The 18,367-nt window shown below is 46.5% G+C and overlaps 2 protein-coding genes across 6 annotated transcripts in view; both read right to left on the bottom strand.

The window, feature by feature from the left end:
• Positions 1 to 14,667, bottom strand: part of si:dkey-181m9.8 (E3 ubiquitin-protein ligase RNF31) — a 53,716-nt gene extending 39,049 nt beyond the window's left edge. Inside the window, exons 1-7 of one of the 5 annotated variants that reach the window (XR_007944354.1) lie at positions 14,267 to 14,667; positions 13,994 to 14,084; positions 13,402 to 13,467; positions 10,844 to 11,010; positions 9,974 to 10,104; positions 9,824 to 9,891; positions 3,599 to 3,730 (exon numbers count right to left, since the gene is read on the bottom strand). Coding sequence is in view for 4 of the 5 variants with exons in the window: in XM_051953782.1 (XP_051809742.1) it covers positions 3,599 to 3,730; positions 9,824 to 9,891; positions 9,974 to 10,104; positions 10,844 to 11,010; positions 13,402 to 13,467; positions 13,994 to 14,084; positions 14,267 to 14,311 (700 nt within the window). In the remaining variant the exon portion in view is untranslated. The remainder of the gene's footprint in view (positions 1 to 3,598; positions 3,731 to 9,823; positions 9,892 to 9,973; positions 10,105 to 10,843; positions 11,011 to 13,401; positions 13,468 to 13,993; positions 14,085 to 14,266) is intronic. The other 4 variants (XM_051953782.1, XM_051953780.1, XM_051953783.1 and 1 more) reach the window with 4 other exon arrangements.
• A 583-nt stretch (positions 14,668 to 15,250) lies between these two features.
• c9h7orf25 (chromosome 9 C7orf25 homolog) lies at positions 15,251 to 17,219 on the bottom strand. Its single transcript, XM_022221570.2, has 2 exons — positions 17,076 to 17,219; positions 15,251 to 16,616 (listed from the first exon to the last, which is right to left on the bottom strand). Exon 2 carries the CDS (start codon positions 16,607 to 16,609, stop codon positions 15,380 to 15,382), a length of 1,230 nt encoding a protein of 409 aa, XP_022077262.2. The 5' UTR covers positions 16,610 to 16,616; positions 17,076 to 17,219; the 3' UTR covers positions 15,251 to 15,379.
• Positions 17,220 to 18,367: the final 1,148 nt, after the last annotated feature.

Here is an 18,367-nt window from a genome sequence, read left to right as displayed (position 1 = left end):
TGGTCCTGCAGATTTCCTCTGCTTCAGTCGCCTCAGCTCTCTCCTCACTTGGTCCGGTGTGAAGGAGAGGGGGGAGTGAGGGGGGGAGTGAGGTGGGCTGCAGGGGGTGGGAGTAGTCCGTGTGGGTGAGTTGGGGGCCGGTGAAGGTGTCGCAGGAAGGGGAGGGTCTGCTGGGCTGGGGATGTGTGAAGAGGGGGGAGCAGGAAAGGGGGCAGAGGGGGTGGGGGGAGAGTCAAATCTGTTAAAGTAACAGTTCAGCTCGTCCGCCCTGCGCTGGTCCCCATCAGCTGTCCCTCTGGCACTCTGTCCATGTCCAGAAATGTTCTTAAGTCCTCTCCACACGTCCCGCGCGTTGTTCTGAACCAGCGTCTCCTCCAGCCTCTTCCCATAGTCCTTCTTGGCCCTTCTGATCCGCCACTGGAGCTCTCGTTGCACTCTCTTCTGCTCCTCTCTGTCCCCTGAGATGAAAGCCCGTTTCTTCTGGTTCAGGAGGGCTTTGAGCTCAGGGGTGACCCAGGGGTGGTTGTTGGAGAAGCACCGTACCGTCCGAGTTGGCACAGTGCTGTCCACGCAGAAGTTGATGTAATCTGTGATGCAGTGCGTGAGGCCATCGATGTCGTCTCCATGAGGACTGTAGAGCACGCTCCAGTCTGTGGTCTGGAAACAGTCTCTGAGTCTCTCACTGGCCTCATCTGTCCATGCCTTCACAGTCCTCTTCTGCACAGGTCCTCTTCTCACCTTGGGTGTGTAGTGGGGGAGCAGATGAACCAGGTTGTGGTCCGAGCGGCCCAGTGGGGGGAGGGGGGCAGCGGTGTAGGCGCCTTTCACATTCACATACAGTAAGTCCAGTGTCTTATCACCCTGTGTGTGACACGTGACATACTGTGTGAAAGTAGGGAGAAAGGCAGAGAGGGAGGCGTGGTTGAAGTCTCCACTGATCAGCACTAGAGCCCGGGGATGGCGGCTCTGGGCTTCGCTCACGGCGCTGTGGAGTCTTTCACACGCTGTCCCTGCATGAGCTGATGGTGGGATGTACACGCAAAACACAATCACGTGCGAGAACTCCCTCGGTAGATAATACGGCCGCAGCGCCACCGTAAGCATCTCCAAGTCCCGCGTGCACAGCTGTTCCTTCACGTGCACGTTTGCTGGGTTACACCACCGCTCATTCACGTACACAGCCAGTCCTCCCCCAGACTTTTTGCCGCTTCCCACCGCGTTCCGGTCCGCGCGCGCGAGTGTAAAACCGTTCAGGGAAACCACAGAGTCCGGTGTATGTCCATTCAGCCACGTCTCCGTGAAACACATGAGGCTACACTCACGATGCTCCTTCAGCCGCGTCAGCGTGGCCAGCTCCTCTACCTTGTTGGTGATGGAGAGGACGTTCCCCATGATGATAGAGGGAAAGTAAGTCCTGCGCTTTCGCCGTCCTCCTCTGCAGCCTCTTCTTTTCCTCCGTATCTCCGCTGGGACATGGGGCCTCTTCGTGTAGAGAAAGGATGAGCTGTGGAGGCCGAGAAGGGTCTCACATGTGTAGCGTCTTTGTTCCTCAGAGCGGCCGCCGCTGTGTCCAGAGGGCTCACCTGAAGCAAGTCCAAAAAGTACAAAAAACAGCACAGCTCCGAATAAAAGTGTGATAAAAGTGGGTTTCCTATATGCACGATTGCACAAAGCTTCACCCACATTAACCCTTTAAGCTTCAGTCAATTCCAGCCGTTTTCAGTACAAAAAAATCGCTAATATTCTATTTTTAAATAAAAAAAATTACGAAAATACGGGGAATATTGGACGCGCATCGGGAGGTGCATTTCCTTGAAAACGACCGATTCGTGGATTTTATACCGACTTCAGGACATGTTTTGGACAAAATAGTTTACTGGCTTGTGTCATCTGATGTAAAAGGTTGGATTATGGCCGTTTTTTGTGGAATCTTTTTTTTTGTGTGTAATAATGAACCCAGAAATGTGAGTCACGCTGTGTGCGTTGAAGCCGTGTATAGAGAACGGATGGATGAATATTTGTTTTTGTCGGACAAATGTGTTTTTCTCACCCGCTGTGGTAATCACATCTGAAAGTGGTTTATACCGGCGGATTACTGAGAATCTAAGCTTTCCATCGGTGTATAGTGTTTGTATAATCGCGTTTGCACCCGTCGGACATTCTTGAAATTCCTATGCAAATTAGTAGGTGTACCGCCGGCAGTACACTGAAGCTTAAAGGGTTAAGGAAAAATAGGAAAAAGTGCCTATTTACAATAGAAAAAACGAAAAGTAAGAAAAAAGGGTTGAGAGCTCCCGTAACCAGCTGCTGCTCGCACAGCGCCATCTTAGCTAGATCAGAAGTAAGACCAGGACATAGACATGGACCAGGAAAAGGATCAGTACCAGGACATGGACCAAGATCTGGATCACTAACCAGTATCAGAATCAGGACCAGAACCAGGATCAGGACTAAGACCAGGATCACAATCAAGACCAGGAAAAGTAAGAATTACTTCTTCAGTCCCTGATCACAGAGACATACAGACTGCAGTACTACAGTCTGTATACAGGTTGTTGTACTGCAGTACTGTATACAGTACTACAGTCTGTATACAGTACTGCAGTACTTAATCCTAACCCTATCATCATGGATCCAGCAGCTGGTCTGGTGGTTCTACTGGGACCAGGACAGGTTCTACTGGCACCAGGTCAGGTTCTGTTGATCTTGTGGATCCCGATGACCAACATCAGGCTGTTGTTGATGTTTTCAGGTTTTCAATCCTGATCTTACTAACAGGAATTAATGCAAGTCAAAGTGCTTTTCAAACATCTGTTTCATCTGACCAGGGATAGAGGTGAGCTTTAATGACAGGATTTAGACCACGCCCTCAGATGTTAGCTGTCCTGACAGGTTTTAGACCACGCCCTCAGATGTAACCTGTCCTGACAGGATTTAGACCACGCCCTCAGATGTAACCTGTCCTGACAGGATTTAGACCACGCCCTCAGATGTAACCTGTCCTGACAGGATTTAGACCACGCCCTCAGATGTTAGCTGTCCTGACAGGATTTAGACCACGCCCTCAGATGTAACCTGTCCTGACAGGATTTAGACCACGCCCTCAGATGTTAGCTGTCCTGACAGGATTTAGACCACGCCCTCAGATGTTAGCTGTCCTGACAGGATTTAGACCACGCCCTCAGATGTAACCTGTCCTGACAGGATTTAGACCACGCCCTCAGATGTAACCTGTCCTGACAGGATTTAGACCACGCCCTCAGATGTAACCTGTCCTGACAGGATTTAGACCACGCCCTCAGATGTTAGCTGTCCTGACAGGATTTAGACCACGCCCTCAGATGTAACCTGTCCTGACAGGATTTAGACCACGCCCTCAGATGTTAGCTGTCCTGACAGGATTTAGACCACGCCCTCAGATGTTAGCTGTCCTGACAGGATTTAGACCACGCCCCCCAGATGCTACCTGTCCTGACAGGCTTTAGACCACGCCCCCCAGATGCTACCTGTCCTGACTGGCTTTAGGCCACGACTCCAGATGCTACCTGTCCTGATAGGATTTAGATTATGCCCTCAGACATTACCTGTCCTGACTCACCTGAAAGGGAGGTGCTAATGAAGGGGTTGTTGTCGGAGGGTGATGGAGGAGGAGCGCTGAAGTCGATGCCCAGCAGGTCCTCGGTGTATGAACGCCCCACCCTTACAGTCCTGCACAGCTCCAATTGGCTGGCTGCAAAACATGGGGGAGGGGCTTAGTCAGGTCAAACATGCAACAGTTAGCATGCTAAGGAGCTAACATACAGGTTCTAAATGTTCTAAATGTTTATATTTTCCTCTGAACCTGCAGTCAGACTAAACGTCGACCTCCAAAGTGTCATCTTTAAGGGTCATAAAGTTAACCTGAGTTAAAATGTAAAAACAATCTCATGGTGCTGGTTTAGTTGAAAAGTTTTTGAAGACTTTGCACAGGCGCTGAGTGGTAGCTGAAGTAGCCTCAGCCTAAATTCTATTTAAATGAGAAGCATGTAACACAACGGCATCTCTGTGAGACGGTTTCATGTCAGATTTCTACAAAGTTCTGCTGTTCAAAAATGTAAAATAAATGACTTCATGAGTATTCCTCCTCTTTAAAGTTCCTAACTCAACACAGCTACAGACAGTTGGTTCTAGAAGTCCTTAATTGATTATCTGAGGTCAGTGATAGGGGGATAAAGACTCTTGGATCCGGAAGGTATAGTCTCTGGTGGATAAGAACTCCTGGATAGAACTACACCATGAAGACTGAAGAACCAAGAAACTGAGGAAAGGTTGCTGAAAAGCATCAGGACGATACAAGAACATTTAAGGTTCCTGAAGATCTCCTGGAGTCCAGTTAAATCCATCATTAGGAAATGGAAGTTAGATGGAACATGAATAAATCTGACTAGAGCAGGACGTCCTCAGGACCTGAGAGACTAGAGAGGGAGGCCACCAAGACTCTATGACTCCTCTGAAGGAGTTCCAGCTTCAGACTGTTCATCCAACAACTGCTGTCTGTTCTTCACCAATCAAAGCTTCATGGAGACAAAGAGAAAGACTCTGATTGAAAAAGCTCCAATTAAATCTGGACTAGAGTTCACCAGAAGACATGTGGAGACTCTGAAGACACCTGGAAGAAGGTTCTTTGGTCTGAGGAGACCAGGATGGAGCTTTATGTCCATCAGACTGGATGATACGTTTGATGGACACCAAACACTGAATATCATCACAAACACATCATCCCCACTGTGAAACACGGTGGTGGCAGCATCATTATGGGTTGACGCTTCTCAGTGGAAGGTCCTGGAAGGCTGTCAGGGTAGAAGGTAAAATAAATGAAGGTATCAGAAGATCCAAGAGGACTGCTAGTTAGAAGATTTGTTTTCTAGAACTTTCCATCAGTTTTATAGAGAATGAGGTAGAACTGCAGCATCCAGATGTTTAGACTGATTGCTCAACAGGATCAGTTTGATAACTGCAGCCAAAGGCTCCTCAGCTGAGGACTGAAAGAGAAGAACATTTATGCAGTCATTTTTTAATTACGATAGTGTTGCTTATTTAAACCAACAATTCAGAAAAGTTGTATTACCTTCGCTGACATGTTTCAACAGCTTCTGCTGTCTTCCTCAGAGTGTCATCTGACATTGGGTGACGTGTCCTTTTTATCTCGTGGTCAGTTTGACAGATCTGTCAGAATCTGTCAAACCAACCAGGCCTATTTAATCTCTGGTGCAGAGACGAGGACATAACACCCACAAGCCTCAACATTAGGAACCCCATCCCCACCAAAAACATGGATAACATCATCAACAGAGCAAAGAAGGCTCTCATCAAAGAGAGGATGAGGACAACCACGGACAAATTGGAAAAAATCAATACATCAATACAGGAAGAGTCAAACGAACTCAAAGAACACCTCACTTTGGAGCCAGACATACAAAAACAGATAAGTTTGCACTTAAAACATACACATGAAGCAGACTTCATTATAACAAAAAATCGCCATGTCCAAAAATTGATGAAGTTAAGAGAAAGAAAGAACAGAAACAAGCACGCACATACAAAATTCAACAATAAATGGGTATGAAACCTTTCCCACTGTACCCTCACAGAACCAGAACAAACAGTTTTAACCAGTGGTCTTGATTTCGCCATCACACCCACCAAAATACCACACGAAGAATTCATATTAGCCACAGAATTAGCATGCCAAAAATTACAAGACCAGGGACACAAATCGGAACTCCGTAATGCAGTAGCAGGTATTTTAAAATCGGCAAAACTTCCACAAAGCAACATTACAAAGCAGGAATCAATAGCAATAAAATCACTCAGACAGGACAACAGCATCACCATCCTCCTGGCCGACAAAGGACGCACCACAGTCATCATGGACACGGACACATGAAAAACAGCTCATGTACATGCTAGAGGACAGGAACACTTATGAAATACTCCAAAAAGATCCCATAGAAGAAAAGAAAAGAACACTAAAAACTCTGTTAAAACCATTGCAGGAAGATAACACTGGAAGCATAAAACCACCTTATTCCCACAGCTAACGTTACCCCCCCGATATATGGAACACCAAAAATACATAAAAAAGACACAGCACTACTCCCCATAGTTGACAGCATCAGATCAGTCACTTACAACCTCTCAAAAGCATTAGTCGAAATCATTAAACCCCTCCTTGGTACATCAAAACACCACTGCAAGAACTCAAAACAACTGGCACAAGAACTCCACAATATCACAGTACAAAAAGACGAAATTCTCATATCACATGATGTCCTCATCTCCTCCGACATCTCCTGGACGGACAACACCACGGCGATCATTAAGAAGGCGCAGCAGCGGCTACACCTCCTGAGGGTTCTCAAGAAACACAACTTGGACCCCACCCTGCTGACGACCTTCTATCGCTCGTCCATTGAGAGCCTGCTGACTTATTGCATCACAGTGTGGTACGGCAGCTGCACCATGGCAGACAGGAAGGGGCTTCAGAGGATTGTTAAGACAGCACAGAAAATCATCGGCTGCCCCCTCCCCTCCCTGATGGACATTTACACCTCCCGCTGCCTTAAAAGGGCAGGAAACATCATCAAGGACAACTTCCACCCTGGTTCCGACCTGTTTGTCCCGTTGCCCTCAGGAAGGCGCTACAGGTGCATCAGAACCAAAACAAACAGACTCAAAAACAGTTTCTCTCCAAAAGCCATCACCACTCTGAACTCAAACATGCACTGACATCCCCCCCCCCCCCCCCCCCCAGACTACCTCAAAACCGTCTACTGTGAAATACGGACTATTCTAATGTGCAATATCACACTGACCATGCACTTTTATTCTTTTTAACTGTTTTAACTTATCCTTTTTTGTGATTTTTATTACATGTATCTTGCACTGATGGAGATGCTCTAAATCTCATTGTACTTGTGTATAGTGACAATAAAAGGCATTCTATTCACAAAAACACCCGTTGACATCACATTACACATTGTACAGGAACGACTCTCTAAGGCAGTGGTCCCCAAACTACGGCCCGCCTCCACATTTGGCCTGGCCCCCTGAACAACACCAGAGACACATTATGATTGTTTTTTTTTTTCAGCCAGGCCACGCGATCGAGACTAAAACACGCATAGAACATGACATTCTACTGGAACCTACAAAAGGATTCAGTGTTTCCTATAGGATTATTTTCTGTAGGCGGCAGGCTCCCCCCCCCTCCAACCTTTAAAAAAATTTAAGGAGCAGCGCTGGAATTTTAGTAGCACCGGGCTGCCGCTGCAGAATGAATGTAGCGGAAAACCTGGGATTAAAAGGAAGGAACACAAGACCTTTGAGACACTGCTCATAGGAGTCATTTAAGTCAGAGATTCTGCTCTGACAACTAAGCGGAACTTTTCCTGTAAAGATCGTGCACGGCACAACAGAAAATTAATGTTCCACGGACTTTTTTTCTGTGAAGAACCCAGAGAGGGTAATTTGGTTATTATTTATTTCATAAATGGTGTTATTTATGCCATTAGTAGTGTAATTTATTTCCTAACTTTTTTTTCTGTGAAGATCCTGGAAAGGGTTAGTTATGTGTGGCTTTCTGGAAAACAATGTTTAGCACTAGAAACCTCAGGTTATTTTTTTTACTCCCAGAACTGTGCCAGATGGCTCTGGCTACTGTCTAGTCATTTTGAAATGCGGACCATTTCTGAGGAATGTGAGCATTGTCCCTGATAATGGCTGGTGATCAACACTTGGAATCCCAGGTTCAAGTGGTAATGCGCACACTAGTGCCTCGTTGTCATAACAAACGCGTCTGTAAACCAGGGATTAGTGCCAAGTGGCTCTTCTCTGGGTTTAATAGTGATATGTATCAACTGATCCACTCTTGGGTTTGCTAGTGTTAGGCACCCCTGCGATCGTCACACTTTTTCTGTTACAAACTGCCCCCGGCCCCCCACCAGAGAAGGGAAAAGTTATGTGGCCCTCACAGGAAAAAGTTTGGGGACCCCTGCTCTAAGGACAGGACACTGAAAAAACGCACAAACCTCACAGTAAATGACATCATCACACTACTCCGGTTCGTTGCCACATCCACCTATTTTCAGTTTAAAGGCACAATTACCGTCACAAACAAGGTTTTGCAATGGGAGATCCACTATCTGCAATAATGAGCAATTTTTTCATGGAGAACCTGGAAATTAAAGCCATCCACACACTGCAGACCCACCCTATGGAGAAGATACGTTGAGGACATCCTGGAAATAGTAAAATCTGGACACACACAAGAACTCACGAACCATCTGAACAACATAGACCACACTGGCAACATACAATTCACACAAGAAGAAATAAACCAGACCATTCCCTTTTTGGACATGAACATACACCACAGACAAGACGGCAGCATCAAAATAACAGTTTACAGAAAACCTACACACACGGAACAGAACCTCCTCTGGACCACAGAACATCCCACAGCACACAAACGATCAATTAGAACACTTTATGAACGGACCAGCACCATAACCGACGATAAGGACAGACAGGAGGAGGAAGCACACATCAAGAACGCACTCACACTGCCAATACCTGATATGGGCCATAACCAAAGGAAAACAAGCCAGAAACAAAGAGAAAAAACTAAAGGAAGCAAAATCAAAACACACAAAAATTGGACAATAAAAATAAGGACATAATCACCGTTCCATATATCCGTGGGATAACAGAACCCATACAACGCATAACGAAGAAACAACATTAACACAGCAGTAAAACCACAAACAAAGCTCTGGCAGCTATCAGTCCATCCCAAAGACAAGACAGAACCGGACAATAAATGTAATATCTACGAAATACCGTGCAAATCATGTGAAAAAACATACATTGGAGAAACAGGCGGATCATTCGGTACAAGAAGAAAGGAACACCAGACAGGATGCCAAAAGGAAACAACCGGACAACTCACAAGAGCACAAAAAGAAAAAGCCGAAAAACAAAATTTAAAAAAATCAGCCATCAGAAACCACTGGAAAGGAAATAACCCCATCATGGACTGGGACGGAGGGAGGATTATAGCCTCGGAGACAAGTAAACATAAACGATGGATCAAGGAAGCCATCGAAATCAGGAAGCAGGCGAGCTGCTCCATGAACCAGGACGAGGAGCTACACCCTCTGATACCTGGACTCCATCCTCCAGAGACCACCGGACGGTGGGGGGCGTGGCTGGTTTGACAGATTATGACAGACCGGTCACATGATAAAAAGGACACGTCAGCACATGTCAGATGACGCTCTGAGGAAGATGGCAGAAGCTGTCCAAACATGTCAGCAAGGTAACACAACTCTTTCTGAATTGTTGGTTTAAATAAGCAACACTATCATATAGTAATAACGACAAAATGAACCTAAACCAACCATTTTTAAATTAATTGATGCTACTTTGTAGGAATCTGTTTTCACATCTACGTGAGTCTTTTCTACTCTGTAAATCTGAGACGGCCCATGAGTCAGTCAGAACTGAAGAAGCCTCTTGGGTGAAGGCGGAACATTTTAAGGACCTTGAAAAACAGTCCTGTTGTCCATAGCTGAAGCTCTGAGGATTTCCATGACTGAATGAATGGACAGACAGCCTGTTGTGTGTTGTGTGTGTTCTGCAGGTTTCTTTATCAGAGCTTCAGGACTTTTCTGACCAGGCTGGATCGGTCATTAACTCTGACCCTCTGGATCACATGTAGAGGACAGTCTGGTGGTGGACATGTGGACAGGGACTGGACATGACAGACCAACAGGACATTTACCTGCAGGTCCAGACAGATGAGACGAGGACGGAGAGACATGGTGTTGGGATGAGGAGGATGAGAGGACGCTGTAGGAGGACAAAACACAGGTCCATCAGGTCCATCAGACCGTCTGTCTGTCTCTAACAGGACAGTCCAACAGGAACCTACCTGTCAGCTGACTGGAACACCTGGACACCTGCAGGAGGTGAGGCTTGAACATGCTGCCTGGAGAAGAGAGGCGTGTCCTTCTGGAATGCCCGCCTTATCTCTGACACGAGCCGTGACAGGTTGGACATGCCCTAATAGGGGGAGACGTGTCTGGAGGTTAGAGGACTACCTGACCAGGTAACATGTCTGGAGGTTAGAGAACTAGCTGACCAGGTAACATGTCTGGAGGTTAGAGAACTAGCTGACCAGGTAACATGTCTGGAGGTTAGAGAACTAGCTGACCAGGTAACATGTCTGGAGGTTAGAGAACTACCTGACCAGGTAACATGTCTGGAGGTTAGAGAACTAGCTGACCAGGTAACATGTCTGGAGGTTAGAGAACTAGCTGACCAGGTAACATGTCTGGAGGTTAGAGGACTAGCTGACCAGGTAACATGTCTGGAGGTTAGAGAACTAGCTGACCAGGTAACATGTCTGGAGGTTAGAGAACTACCTGACCAGGTAACATGTCTGGAGGTTAGAGAACTAGCTGACCAGGTAACATGTCTGGAGGTTAGAGAACTACCTGACCAGGTAACATGTCTGGAGGTTAGAGAACTAGCTGACCAGGTAACATGTCTGGAGGTTAGAGAACTAGCTGACCAGGTAACATGTCTGGAGGTTAGAGGACTAGCTGACCAGGTAACATGTCTGGAGGTTAGAGAACTACCTGACCAGGTAACATGTCTGGAGGTTAGAGAACTAGCTGACCAGGTAACATGTCTGGAGGTTAGAGAACTACCTGACCAGGTAACATGTCTGGAGGTTAGAGAACTAGCTGACCAGGTAACACAGCTAACAGTCTGACTGAGCGTGCTCAGTGAGTCTTACCTGAGACCACTTGCTGAGTGCATCCACGCTGATGTTTCCGGAGGCGTCCACGTAGGGACAGGACGGATTGATCACCATGGCGACGGATGGACAGACATAGCAGCGAGGACGGGACACGGGGTGGGTCTCATGGAGCCAGATGCACACTGGGATGTTATACTCAGCTCCTGTCAGCAGAACCCAGCGTTACAAACATTCCTCATCCATTACTTTAATGCTGGGACTGATCAGCTGATTGATCAGAGCTCCTGATCAGGAATAAAACATGAATTATTTAACTTCACTAAGCCACAAGGTGGAAAGTTAAACTAACATGACTTAAAGTTACCCAGAACATGGAACCGACATACAATTAAATAAATCACTTAAAGAATAACAGTACGGTGAATGTGACAACAGATAATAATATATAACATATATAATATATAGGCTGAATGAGAAAGCTTGTCTGGATTTAAATTGTACTACATGGAATTTAAGTACCTTGAATTAAAGCACATGAAGCATTTGGTTAAAACTAAAGTTCTTTTTCAATCGATCCAGGTCCACGCCATTCAGCGTAGGCGATCTTTTCTCTAAAGCTCCTCTGATCTTTTGCTTTCTGAACTGTGACAGTTGTTGTTCCATGTGTAACCATGATGTCATTCCATCTATCATTTTCATTCTCTGTCTGCCTCATCCTCTCTTCCTGTTAATTTTTCCAGTTGTGATGATATATTCCAGGGTCTCCTTCCTTAAGATGTGTCCAAAAATATTGCTTGCCGTTTCCTAATTCTGTTCTCACACAGACTCACTCGCTATCCATTTTACGTCACTGTGCCACTGCAACCGCGGGTGTGACGTCAGCTCAGTAGTGTACAATTTGTGTTTAGTGTTTTTAAAACTCTTCATTAGTTATTTTGTCTGTATCAGATATACGCAGCATGTGTCTGATAAACCACGTCTCTGCAGCAGTGACTCTGTTTGACATTTTATGATTTATGTTCCCAGATTCACATCTGTACATCAGAACTGGTAGAACAGCTGAGAGTCCTCATCCCCTTTTTCCACCAGTCAACTCTGCATCGCCTTCACTATACTGTTATGCTAACTTACATACTGCTTGAATTTTACTGCTAGCTATATATGGAGTATGTTTAATGTCAGAGCCGTACATCATCAGAGTAAACTATGAGTCAGTTTTCAATGTTAGCTTATACTTTGTCTGTGTCACATATCCTGTCATACATGTATCCAAATGTGTGTTGTGTTTTCCTTGCTTTCCCACCCCTCCCTCTCCTCCCATCCCTCCCCCTTGCCCTCCTCTGTCCCTCTCTACCCCCCCGGCCAGCAGGCAGATGGGTCCCCCCTATATAGAGCCGGGTTCTGCTCGAGGTTTCTTCCCTGTTAAAAGGGTGTTTTTCCTTGCCACTGTCTCCTTTGGGCTGCTCTGGGGGTCAGGCATATGGGTTCTGTAAAGCGTCTTGAGACGATTTGACTGTAATTGACGCTATATAAATAAAATTGAATTGAATACGGATGCTAATTGCTATTTTCTTATTTATCAGTATATTTTTCTTTTTTTTTAAATGCTGTTCTTGCCATTGCTGCTCTGTTTCACATCTTCCATCTGATGTCATCCATGAACCGAGATGTCTGAAATGATGAACCTGCTTCAGTACTTCTTGGTTGACTTCTATGTTACAGGTTGGGATGATATTTTTCTTTGAAATTACCATTACTCTGTTTTCTGTTTGTTTAAAGACAGACCAGTTATTGGCTCTCTGTATTAATTATGGATACTATGGTTTGTAAGTTTTCTTCACTGCTTGCTATCAGCACTGTGTCGTCTGCATATCGTATATTATTTATGTTATAGCCTCCAATGGTTACTCACGGTAAATCCTGTATTTTCCTCATGATGTTTTCACTGTACAGGAGAATAGATCAGGTGATACATCCTGTCTGAACCGTTTAATTGGTTGTTCTTCACTGATTTCATTGTTTGATTTCACTGCTGCACTTTGAGGCCAATAGAGGTTTTTTTTTTATCAATTGTAAATTTGTAAAAGTTCTTTTTAATTTACAATAAAAAGAAGAATTCCAGGTTTTCTCTCATTTCATCTGTAATTATTTCACTTTCCTAATGTTTTAGGTTTTTATTGCAGCATTATTTCAGTATAGCCAACCCTAACTACACCAGACCGGACAGGAACAACCAGGTGATACACCATAACCTCAGGTAAATATTGATGAGAAATGATTAATCAATAATATCCCTAAACTATCCATCAATCATCTATCACAGTTTACTGGTCAGGTAACAGCCTATCACAGGGCTACACAGAGACAAACAATCACACCTACAGATAATCTAGAATAACTAACAATCCTCAGCATGGACTGTGGGAGAACCTGGAGAACCCAGCAGGGAGAACATGGAGACGCCATGCAGAAAGATCCCAGGAACCGGGGATGTTCTATCTGTGAGGTGACGGTTCTACCCACTGATCCACGGTGCAGCACTCCCTAATCCACACTAACAACAACAATCAGTTATCAGAACCAACATGGCAGACCTTCGTAGTAAACAGGAAGTGTTCCAGCCAGATAAACCAGCTTCTTCTTCTCTTTGTTTGGAAAACCTGTTAGAGACAAAGCAGCTGATCAATACTAGTCAATGTGTTCACCAATCAGCACTGATCAATACTAAATATTCAATAAAAACCCAGAGAACATAAGAACATAATGAGAACATGATGAGAACAGAGATGAAGAGGAGATAGAATAGAATAGAATGGAATGGAATAGAATGGAATAGCCACTTTATTGTCAACCAAAACATACACTAGTTGGTGCACATTATGACTGAAATTTTGTTGCAAAAAGCTCGATGTTGGATAGAAAAAGAAAACAAAACGAAAAAAAAAATTCTGGATCAAAACAATTTCATTATATACATGTAGGAAACTACACACACACACACACATATATATATATAAGATGATGAGAACATGAGAAGACAAGCAGAACACGATGAGAACATAATCACGAATCACGTTAACTGCCATTGTTATAAGATGAGAACACAAGAACATGAGCACAACATGTGGACAACATAAAGAGAACAGAATGAGAACACGAGGAGAACGTCTGACAGTTTGAACTCACAGTAAAAGTCGACGTAGAGCCGCAGGTCGGAGAACCGAGCCCGAACCTCCCGCAGGTCTGAGAGCGTCTCTGCCGGGAAGCTGTACCGGCACTGGGGAGGAGGCAGCAGGCAGCCCGCTGGTTATTAGCTTGCTGCTAACGAAGCTAACTCTTCCAACTAGTTCTGAATGGAACTTCCGCATTTGCACGTCTGCTAACCAGTTAGCAGTGACAAGTTGTCATCTGAATAAAGTTTGATTTCAAGCAAACGTGGAGAATGAAAGCTGATCTCACCTCCGCCAGAGTCCGCAGCTCCGCCTCCGGACTGACCCGTTGCATCTCACCGACAAACCCACCTCAGAGACGGCTACCGTCTCCCTGCTGCCTGGTGACGCTGCGCCGGCTAACGGCTAACAGCTAACGTCTTCTTCGGTGGTTGGCAAACAGTGTCTCATTACCGCCACCAGCAGGTTGGGATCTGGATCATAATTTGTAGAACTTACACCATTTACAGCCACAACAGCCTGAACAACTGAAATGGGATCTGATGACAGCCACTTCTTCTGTTTAGCAGAAAATCGGATTTAATCTTTAACCCTTTGGTGTAAAGACTGCATCAGGAGATGCAACTTCCCACTGGATTTGAGTCACTTTTGACCAATGTTATGCTTCAAAGGGTTAAAAAGGTGCTCTAGATGTTATGCTGAAGGTGAATGAACAGAAAAAAGCCTCTGAAATGCTTTGAACCACCTGAAATACACTGAAACATCTAAAATATACTGAGCCACCTGAGATACACTGAAATACCTGAAACACCTGAAATACAATGAAACACCTGAAATTAACTTCCAATGACTGAAAATTCACAAATCAGAACTGAAATGAACAACTTCTACTCTCGATCCTTTCCTCATCTATATTCTCTGAGGGTGTCAGGGGGGCGGAGTCTACCCAGCTATCTGAAGGTGAAGGTTCACCAGGACAGATAACAACCAGACACTCACATTCACACCTCCAGGCAGTCTAGAACCACCAGGTAACCTCAGCAGGTCTTTAACTGTGGGAGGAACTTGGGAGAACCTGGAGACTCCACACAGAAGAACCAGAACCAGGCTCTAACTAAGACCTCCTAGAACCACTGAATCACCATTTCACCCTTTTATTATCAGAAGATCAAATGTTTAGTTGATAAATTTTAAAACCTTTACAGTAAAAGGAGGTGCAGTGACCAGGTGAGGTCAGGTGACTTCCTGTGGTCAATGACAGGTGAGCCAGAAGTACCTGAGAAGCTTTATTGATCTTTGATTATTGATCATTAACAGAAACAGCAGCTGATCAGGTGACAAGCACAACTTAAAGTCCCATCAGCCCCTGCACAGCCAGTCTCTGTGAGTGGGCGCGGCCTCTTCAGACAGGTGTGGCCCTCCACTCTTTGCCCTCCGTCAGTGCTCTCGGCTGGTGGATGAACACGCTGTAGCGGACGCCCTGATTGGCCGCCGCCCTGACGAAGCGGCTGTTGGCTGTCATGGTAACGGCTTTCAGGGAGTCTCCGGTGCCGAAGATCATGAGAGAGCGGTGGTTGACCTTGGCGCTGGGCGTGAGGCGCAGTGTGCGCTCCGACGGCCGATCGTCCACCACGTGGAGGCGAGCTAGCAGCTTCTGAGCACGCTCCTTCTCGCCCGGCCCGCCCAGCGTGTCCAGGATGAGCTGGAAGTCGTCCACGGCGGCACGGCAGGCGAACAGCTCCTTTCCCGCCATGAAGGCGTCCAGCTGTGGCAGCACCTGCTGCTGGCGCTCCTGAGCCGCCTGTTCGGTCAGCACCGGCTCCCTGAAGGCCAGGTGGCAGCGGCCGTGACTCAGCGATGACACATAGGTGATGAGGGTGGTGATGTCGAGGTTGGCCCGTCGACACTCCTCCGCCTGCACGTTGGACGGGAACGCCAGGCTGGCCACCACGGTGCCGCGGTCCACCTGGGTCAGCCCCGCCGCCGCCTCTTCATCACTGCTGTCCTCGGCTGGTTCCTCCTCCTCCTCCTCCTCCTCCTCCTCCGTTACCACGGTGTTGACGGCCACGATGTCCCCGCGGACGGACACGCCCATGTCCCGCAGGCGGTCGGCCATGGGGCAAGACACGCCGTTGTAGAAGGCGAAGACGACGTGCGGGTGGCGGTAGTGGACAGGCTGCTGGCGGCTGGCCGTCAGGAAGAGCTCCGCCTGCCGGATGATGCTCTTGTCGCCGTATTGGCCCCGCCCCTGCCAGATATTGTGCAGTGCCTCGGCCTTCCTGCCCACCGCCTTCACCCAGGTGTGTCCGCCGTTGCCCACCACGTCCACCACCAGTGTGCGGCGCCGGCCAGAGGAGTCCTGGTAGGTGAAGACGTGCAGCAGCGCCACCACGTCCTCCAGGCTGTGGGCGGAGTCCACGATGGCAGTCAGGTGTGTCAGATTGGTGCTGTGCAGGTGAGACTCTTTGACCTGCAGCTCGCCCGACTCCACCCGCCGCAGGAAACGCAGCTCAGCACGCAGCTTCCCGCACAGCTTTAGGTGACCCTCCACACCTGGACACAGCTGCTCCGCCCGCTGCAGCAGCACCTGGGCGGAGCTTATCCTCTGCTGCAGCGCCTCCTGCAGGGACATGTCTCACCTGGAGACAGACATACACACCTGAGGACACCTGTTCACCACAACTTAAATGTACAAAAATCCTACAATCACTTTAACTCTGAAACGTTCCTGACAGAACCTCCGTCTGACTGATCTGTTGATCAGTTTATTGATCAGCTATATGAGGAACAGTGTGATCTGTGTAGTCTCTCAGGTGTCGCCTGTGATTTAACTCACTATCTGCTTCCTTGTACATCATTTTTGTCAAAATTGTCCATATCTTGAAATGTGAATAAACATTTATTTTTTTAAAAAAAACTATCTGCTTCCTGTCTGTGATTTTGAAACTTTATGTTTTCTGTGTGGAGTCTGGTTTGGGTCGTTAGCCTGTTAGCTCGTTAGCTCTGACGCCGCCGTGATGTCAGCTGTTAGCTTAGCCTCGGTCGGTTTCGATTTTTGGCCGTTTGAAACGAAAAGAACAAATAGTGACGTTACTTACAGTGACGTGTGGTCCACAGGTGTCTGTTACCTGCTGAAGGCGATGCTAAAGCTAACAGACAGCTTCTTCTTCTTCTGCGGCTCCTCAGCTGAAACAACAACACAATGACGTCACCATAATGAAAGGGCTTCCGGCATAGATATGCCGATTCTTCTTCTTCTTCTTCGCCTTCTACCAGCAGAGGCGTGGTGCTGCCCTCTACAGGGGGTTAGTAGGACTTTAGTTTGTTTCAGGCTGATTATTGATTTGACTGATTGATCAGTGATCAGTTTGTGTCCTGCAGGAAGCTTCTGTCTGTCTGTCAGGTTGTATGAGTTAGACCAGAACCAGAAGGTGAAGGGTTTAGTTCAGGCAACTGGAACTGGACTTATTCTTGTGATCTTGAAGGCGTTTCACCTCTCATCCGAGAGGCTTCTGCAGTTCTAAAACTAGTTTTAAACCCTTCACTTTAAGATGACCTGACAACTGAGAACCTTCACAGACACCAGAACCAGATCTACCCAGGATCCAGGGACCACAGTATCTATCTATCTATCTATCTATCTATCTATCTATTGTGGTATCTGATCTGTTACATGTATTACTTAATAAGTTAGTAGTACAGAATCTGTTTTGTTTGTTCTAGTATCTGATATGAGTTGCTTGTTATATGTACTGTCTGCTCTGGTGTCTCTGACCACAGATGGAACCTGCATTATATTCAACCCATGCCATGGGAAAGTGTTCTCCTGTTTACAGAGCCCTGTTGGAGGTGTTTTTATGAGGGTTCTTCTGTCCAAAATACTGATTTAGGGATTCTTCAGCTGTTGTAGACAAGGGGGGTTTGTTTGGGGATGCTCTCTGCTTTCCCCATATGGTAGGCAATAAAGAACCATTTGTTTTAACCCCTCCTATATGTTGAAAACCTATAAAAGTGATCGCTGGCTATTGTCCAGCAAGGAGGATTCAATTGGCCGACTCCTTCCAGGCAGGTTCTGTCTGTACTGATGCTGCTCTTTCTTTTAATAAAATACTTTTAAAGAAAGTCAGTGTCACGGACATTTTCTCCTTCACCTGCACATCATGGACACCAGAGAGAGAAACAACGACAAATTTGGCGTCACGAACAGGATCAGAGGCGGCGTTCTTCGACAGCCGGCAGCCCCTTGGTCGCTTTTCTCCGTCCTGATACGACGTCGGGTGAGCTGGTTCTCACTTTATTTGGGATGCTGATGTGCTCACGGGTGCTGTGGGGTTGTTGCTGACACGCTGCACTGTCAAGAATTCAGTGCGCTGGTGTTCTGTGGTGCATG

This window comes from Acanthochromis polyacanthus, chromosome 9 (assembly GCF_021347895.1).
Source record: "Acanthochromis polyacanthus isolate Apoly-LR-REF ecotype Palm Island chromosome 9, KAUST_Apoly_ChrSc, whole genome shotgun sequence".
Classification (NCBI taxonomy): Eukaryota; Metazoa; Chordata; class Actinopteri; family Pomacentridae; genus Acanthochromis; species Acanthochromis polyacanthus.
This window is presented reverse-complemented; position numbering and strand designations above follow the sequence as displayed.

Excerpts from the sequence above, each read along its gene's own strand:
- c9h7orf25 (XM_022221570.2), bottom strand. The coding sequence starts at position 16,609 with ATGTCCCTGCAGGAGGCGCTGCAGCAGAGGATAAGCTCCGCCCAGGTG.